Here is a 7,632-nt window from a genome sequence, read left to right on the forward strand (position 1 = left end):
TTAAAAATAAAAAAAATTAGTCTTAAAAATATAAAAATTGTACAAAAGAGATAAAAAATAAAGAGAATATAGAAAATGATTAATAATAATAACAAAGTTATTCAGAAAAGAAAAATTCAAATAGGTAAAAAAATGCTTTAAAAAATATAGATTTAAAGAATTTAAATTCACGACTTCTTATTATAAAACATACATATTAACTAACTCAACTATTAGTTGAAACAGTGAAGTTATGCTATAAAAACATCAATATAAAGGTTAATGGTTGGAGTTTCCTTGAATCATGAGTAGGTTCCACCCTCTACAAACACCTAATTATTATAGCTAACAACAACCATAACAGCTACCAATAGAGGTGGAGACAGTTCAGAGTCTGGGGGCTCCAACACCTCGGATTCCGGTACCACCATTAAGAAATAGTGGTTCAGTCTCAAATAGTCCCAAAATAATTTAATTGGTACTTATAATTTAGGTTGTAATCATATAACATAAAATTGGATTTGCACTGTTGGTTTAGGTGGTATCCAATAATCTCTTGATTACCATGTGGTCCAGGTACGAGCCCACTACTCCTTAGTTTTTATTTAATTGTATCCCATATTTTTTTTCCATCGTGTAATGTGAATATTAATTTTTTTTTCATTATTACTTTTTATCTAACTATAATTTTTTTTCTTAAATTAAAATATCAATATTATCATCTAATTTAATTAATTTTTCATCATTATTATTAATTAATTATAATTTTCTCCTTTAATCAAAATGACAGTATAATATTCAATTTATAAAAAATAATATACTTATTTAGAAGTTTTAATTTAGAAAATTAGTGTTAAATTTATAAAAAATTAAATATGTATATACACTAAAACGAAAGAATTTATATTGGAGAGAAAAAATTTGCTCAACCCCGACGGACTGAATATTAAAAAATCACTCTAAATAATATGATAAGTATAAATGAAATAACTTATAAATATTTATTAATTTTGTTTTGCCGACATTAAAATATAATACTTGTAATAGTAGTTTCTAACTTTTTTCTACACAGTTCCCGCCTTTTGATATTCTTATAAAAAACCTTGCCTTAACCGATTACTGGAAAATGATTTTTATTTATTTTCTATAAAAGCGTTTCAAACCCGGCCCACCACCACCATTATTAGGACCCGACATCTATCGCCACGTGTCTCTTATATTCTCACCGTTCCTTAAAAACCCGCCATTTGCCCCTCTCGTTTAAATCGTTCAAATTTCCTTTCCTCTCTCCTCCTCTCTAGTTTCTTCTCCTCTGCAACAACCAAACCCTAGAAATCCCCTCCTTTCGCCCCCATCTTATCCTTACCATGCATCCCCACTCTTACACTGTCGATTCCATCTCCAAATCCCAAGACATCGCCTCTGCAATCCTCTCTTCCTCCACTCCTTCTCAGATCTCCTCCGTCTGCGCTTCCATCGACTGTTTTTTACACTCTTCCTCTCCTGATCAATGCCGCCACTTCTTCTCCCTCACCTTCCCTACCTTAATCTGCAAGCTTTACGGCTTCGGTGATGCATCACAGTCTTCGAATGGACCTACTCTCGCTTCTTCTACCGGCGGATGGCTCGATATTGTTCTCCAGTCAAATGATTCTGATCTTGCTTCGAGGATTTTCAGCCTTCTTTCTCCAGACGGTGTAGTTTTTCAGTGTATTTCTGCTGTTGATCGTCAATCGCTTATCAAATACGTTTTCCCGACGGAACGGTTGCCTGAGTGGACACGCTTTACGCTGTCAAGTGAGAAAGATTGCCGGGTTTTGGATAATCTTTGCCCTCTTTTTAGAGGTAAATTTAAGGAGGATTCTACTAAAGGCTCTTTTTATTACCAAGTACAATTGAACGTTTTTGAGTATTATATGTTTTGGTTTGCTTATTACCCTATTTGTAAAGGCAATAGCGAGAATTCCAGTAACACAGCTACAAAGAGAAGTACAAAATTATTACTAGAAAATTGGACTTCGTCAATTTGTGGGTTTTCGCATTCTAAGCGTGGAAATGAACAAAAAATTGAATGTAATCTCTACATGCGGCTTTTATACGCGTATTTGCGTGCTTTTGTGCCTATACGGGACTTGGAGTCTCATCAGCCTTACCGGAGCTCCCTTTTGCATTATGGGTATGGAAGTGATGGATCAGTTTTGTTGAGAGCTGAGTTTCTTGTTGATACATTGGTGCATTATTGGTTGGTTGATAATGATTTCTCACCATTACCTGTTAACATGTGCAAGTCATTTGGATTGTCGATTCCGCTTAGGTCAGTCTTGGGTGAGACTCCACCAGCGCCTAATTTAGGTGAGATGGTGAAGTTATTGGTTAAGTACTTGAACCTGAGTGCAACTGAGGTTAAAGAGGGCTTTGACTGTATAGAGAGCCCGAAGTGGAGTAAGGTCTCTTTAGCTTCGTATGATGGGAAATCAAGGGAATTGGCTGCATCGATGCTCAATGATTTTATGCGTGTGGGTGGCTCTTGGAATACCTGGATTCAGAGACCTGTTTATAGGTTTATTTTGAGGACATTTCTATTTTGCCCTGTTGGGACTTCAATTAAGAATGCATCTCAGGTGTTTTTAGTTTGGATGACTTACATGGAGCCCTGGAAGAGGGAATCACGTGATTTTCTAGAACTTGATGCAAGTATGGATGTGTTGGGAAAAGATGTGAAAAAAGAAAATGAGATGAGTAGAGGAGAGTATGGTTACTCATCTATGTGGAAGGATTATGTATTGTCTAATTACTTGTATTACAGTTCCCTGATCATGCATTTTATTGGGTTCGCTCACAAGTTTCTCCACACTGATCCAGAAGTGATGGCCCAGATGGTATTGCAGGTTTGTGGCTGAACTTAATCCATGGCCTTGTGCTTTCATTATGAATTCTTTCTTTGCCTTGGCTATGCCATACTGACTTAACTGATTGTTTTTGCATCGTGTTCTCTTACTTTGATTAATTGGTCTTTCACTGGATTTTCCTTCTCCCTTCCTGTGTACAGTAATGTCTACTTGAATCAATTTCAGTTGAGTTCGGGTGTTCTACTTTCAGGGGTGACCTTTTTTTTAATTGTGTAGCAAATGCCAGTATGCTGTTTCATTTTGAATGTGATTCATGAATTCAATTCTAGTCGTGATTGAATTGTTGCATGGCTATTGGCTAATAGCCGATACTTCACAATTCCTTAATACTGTGTCCTCTGTAATTCTTACATGCTGACATGAACCTTAGAATCCTCAACTTTAGAATAGAAAATAAGAAGAAATAGAGAAAAAATAGAACTGATATATTGATGAAGAATAACAGATATAGAAGATACAGGCCTCAGCCAAGGATTCCTTGAATCCCTCTCCCACTCAAAGCTAAGAGCCAAAATAGAAAAATCTATGCATTGCCTCACAGTACACCCCCCCAAAAAAATATTCTCCAAAGCAGTAACTAACTTCTTCCATCTCACTACAGCTCACCCCTTACTGCCCATATTACCCTTGGGTCTCCTAGAGTACACCTTCCTAACATTAGGCCCATTACTATGATGAACCACGGTGGATGAATTAGTCTGAATATCTCTATCAGATTCATGAACTTAATTCTAGGTAGTTGTGATTGAATTCGTGCATGGCTTATAGCCAAAAAAATTCACTTCCTCAACACCATGTCCTCTGTGATTTTTATATGTTGACCCATTCCTTTTAGGAACAAGGTTATTTTGAGGTCTGGATTAGTGCCTTGCATGAATTGATATAAATGGACTACAATTTTATAATATGATTCGGGACCCTTATCTAACTTGTCCAGATGTTGATGGAAAGTATGTATAGAAAGCCTGCTTGCTGAATTCTCTGCTCTAGGAAGCGTATGAGGCTCATCGTCTGAAAAATGATCACTTATAAGACACCTGGATTCGTTTAGGGAGATAAAGAAGAAGATTTCAAATGTATAAGCTAATTACTCATCAGATCATACCTCGACCTGCTTAGTATAATCTCCAACATTGGCATTAAGTCACATTGAACCTGTAGTGCAGCCAATTTACCCCAAAATGACCTTCTGACTAAATTCCCTTTGGTTTATTCAACCCAACTTATGAATCTCAATTTTTACTGATGTAGAGTTGGGTGGCTTGACTAATAAGTTGAGCTGCTTCTGAGAAAATAGAAGTATATAGTTAATTTTGGTGAAAATGGTTCTTTTGACAGTCCCAGATACATGTTCAGGGGCCAATCACACTTATAAAAAATAACTAATTTGTAGTCTGTGTTCATGACCTGTGCATTTTTGACAATATGCAATCTCAATAGAAAATAAGAGATTTGGTTGTGCGTTTAAGCTTTTACAAACTCATGCTAGCAGTGATGTGAGAATTTGTGTTAGATGCCCTTATCTAGTTATTTTTCCTTATACTGTCATAATTGGACATAAGTAAAAAAAGTTTTAAAAAGTTTGTGGCCTCTTTTAAGTTCATTTTGTAATTTGTTTTTACAGGTTGTAAAAGTACTGACATCATCCAAAGACTTGACTGATCTTATAAAGGATATGTATGCTGCTTTTCATTCCAAACAAGCTGGATCCAGAAAGTTGATGCCAAACAGCTTATATAGATATGTTCCTTTAATTCGTGAAGGGTTGCAGGTAAATCTCTCTCCCTCTACTACTCTGGACATAGTGCACAATTGTGTTTATTGGACAGACATGTTCACTTCTTGTTTCCTTGCTTTTTATTATTATTGAACTGATGGTCTGTCAAGCTTTAAAGTTAAACCTACGGGATATCTGAAAATGTGAACTGCACAAATTTTTGCACCATGTCCACTTTTGTTCTGATAACATAGAAGCTAATTCTTAACAATGCCTGATGAGATTTCTGGCCTACTGGTAGTTGTTCGAGTTTAAATCAAGCAACTTATTTATTTTCCTATTTATCTATACGGTGCTAGGATTGGGAAGATGGTTTATGTGAGAGTGATGCTGATGGCTCTTTCTTGCATGAGAATTGGAACAAAGATTTAAAACTCTTCAGTGATGGGGAGGACGGTGGACAACAGCTCCTTCAGGTGTTTATACTTTCCGACTGTTCTTAATTTGCATTCTTGAGTTGTGTATCTCACACGTCTTTATGATATAATCTCACTGATTGGTATGATTTCATTCTTGTAGCTATTTATATTGCGAGCGGAAGCTGAGTTGCAAGCTAATTCTGGTGATAACCTTGCACAAAACCTTCAGCTTGTTGATTCATTGAAGGCAGAGGTGAGTTTCTTATTTGGTAGTTCTACTGTAAAACCGGTATCACATGCACCAGAAAGCAAACAACATGAACTATTAAGAGATGATATATTCAAGCCTAGAAAAGTTGGTAATCAGTCACTGGTTGATGTGAAATATAAAGGTGATTGGATGAGACGGCCCATCTCTAATGACGAGATTGCATGGCTTGCAAATTTTTTAGTGTGGTTGTCAAGTTGGGTGAATGATATGCTTGGGCTAAATGAAGTGGAGAGCAGTGACATATCTCCTAAATGGTCATATGTGGATGTGTCAAATGATGTTGCAAATGTTTGTGGCCCCGTAGACGGGCTGAAGATGGTGTTGTATTTTGTTGGTTATTGTTTTGTTGCAATTGGAGGCACAACAGTAAGGTTAATGAAAAAGCATGGACTGAGAGTGAACCTTAGGATGCTGGCATCAAAGAAGATTGTGATGGTCTTGCTTGTGTGCGCTATATTCAGTATATTGAAGAAATCTTTTGGAATGTTATACAAAGTGTAGATAAGAGTGAATACAGAGAGTAAAAGAAGACTAGATGGAAAAACAAAAAGAACAGAAAAAAGAAAGCTCGGGTGTTGGGTTTGAGTTGGCTAAGTTTTGGTTCGGTTGTAAATAATACCACGTAAAGAGCATAAAAAATTGTGGGCCGGTTTTGTTTCCTCTCTGCCCATGGGCATACAGTAGTTTTTTTTTTCCTAGTTTGGGAAGTTCTCTGGAAGTTGTGTAAGAAGTGATTCTTGGTTGTTTGGAATGCAGTGGGATTGGGGAAGGTGAGCACAGTACAGATGATTCCAGGAATGTTACTAACATGATTGGTTGGTGCTGGGGTTATAATCAGAGACGAGTTAAATGGTTTGAGCTTTTACCCAAGCGCTGTGGTGTTTCTGATATGATTTCTTAGAATCTGATCATCCTCTGGAAAATTTCAAGATAATCAAGGACAGGTGGGAACTTGGGGGTAGCTCCCCAAATTTGAATGTGTATATGGCAGGTTACTTTTGTGCATGGGTTATAGAGAGAAGTGGGTCTTTCTTTTGATGGGGCTGGGGAAAGACTGTTTTGATGAAATTAAAATACCTTTCTCTTCTGGGTTTGTTTTTGTTTCTGGATAGTGTTTGTTACTTTCTTTACCAAAGATAGAAATATAAAAAGAAGGCTATTACTTGTGCAAAATTGATAGATGAAACGAAGTTCGATCAGCAGATAAAATTCTTTCCCAAAATATAGTTTGGTATCTGGCCTAACGGATTGTCAAAATCAAAATACCATGGATTGTTTCAGGATAAAAAAAAAATACATACTGTTAAATTCTAATGAAAATAAAGGGGATTTTCTTTCTTCAAAAACATTATATTTGTATTTATGATTTTGATTTGGGGTATGTGTTTGTTGATATAGAAATGCAATTTTTTTAAAAATAAATTGTTTAATTGTAAATATTTTGTAGTTTTCGATTATAAATCGGAAAACGGAAAGAAAACAGAAGAAAGTGTGATTTTTTTTTTTAAATATAAGAAGAAATGGTGTAAGGTTTTAAAAAGTTTAGAAAATGCTTACTTTTTTTTAAAAAAAAAAAAGTTACGGCAGGAAAGTCTTTTAAATGTATAGTAATTTTAAGCAAACAAACATGGGCTTAGAATTGGGAAATGCTGGAATTTAAACCATTTAAATTTGGATCTTTCAAATATCAAGCTATTCAATATCAATCGAGATTTTCATCAAAAAAAAAAAAAAATATATCAATCGAGATTCAAATCTCAATATCGAAAGTGAGGTGTTGATTGTGGTTTACTGACACTGGTCTGAAATTTGTATTATTAACTGCAATTTGATAAACTAAAAGATATTTGTAACAGAATCTGATATTTCAAAATTAATAATAATAATAGAGAAACACAAAGATGATAGTTAAATTGTAAAAGAAACCTTAAATATGATTTACTTTGTGATTTCTCTTAATTATATTATATTATATAGTATCGGTTGATTGTTCACTAACAAAAAAAGTTCCTTGTTGATTATCCGGTCTACTTAGGTAAAACGTTGCATAGTATGAGGCCCAAATTATATGGGCTTCTCATAAAGCCATATATTCAATAAGATCGTAATAAGCAAAAGTATTCAATTCAAACCATGCAAATTATTAGATTTCAATTTCAGTGTTAGTTAGAGATATTATTTTTTTTTGAAGCAAGACATAATTTTTTTTTTGTTCACAACGGACTGAATTAAAAAAAAGGGCTAAAATGGCACAGAGGTCAGAAGCAAGACATAGTTTTTTTTTTTGTTCACAACGGTTCTATTCATTTCAAACGTACAAGTTTGAAATCCTCACCT

The 7,632-nt window shown here is 35.0% G+C and overlaps 1 protein-coding gene across 1 annotated transcript; it reads left to right on the forward strand.

The window, feature by feature from the left end:
• Nucleotides 1-1,243: 1,243 nt before the first annotated feature.
• Nucleotides 1,244-6,468, forward strand: LOC136210361 (uncharacterized). The gene is made up of 4 exons (XM_066001740.1): nucleotides 1,244-2,867; nucleotides 4,513-4,659; nucleotides 4,965-5,081; nucleotides 5,185-6,468. Exons 1-4 carry the CDS (start codon nucleotides 1,347-1,349, stop codon nucleotides 5,794-5,796), a joined length of 2,397 nt encoding a protein of 798 aa, XP_065857812.1. The 5' UTR covers nucleotides 1,244-1,346; the 3' UTR covers nucleotides 5,797-6,468.
• The last annotated feature ends 1,164 nt before the right edge of the window (nucleotides 6,469-7,632 follow it).

Source organism: Euphorbia lathyris, chromosome 1 (assembly GCF_963576675.1).
Source record: "Euphorbia lathyris chromosome 1, ddEupLath1.1, whole genome shotgun sequence".
NCBI classification, from domain to species: domain Eukaryota; kingdom Viridiplantae; phylum Streptophyta; class Magnoliopsida; order Malpighiales; family Euphorbiaceae; genus Euphorbia; species Euphorbia lathyris.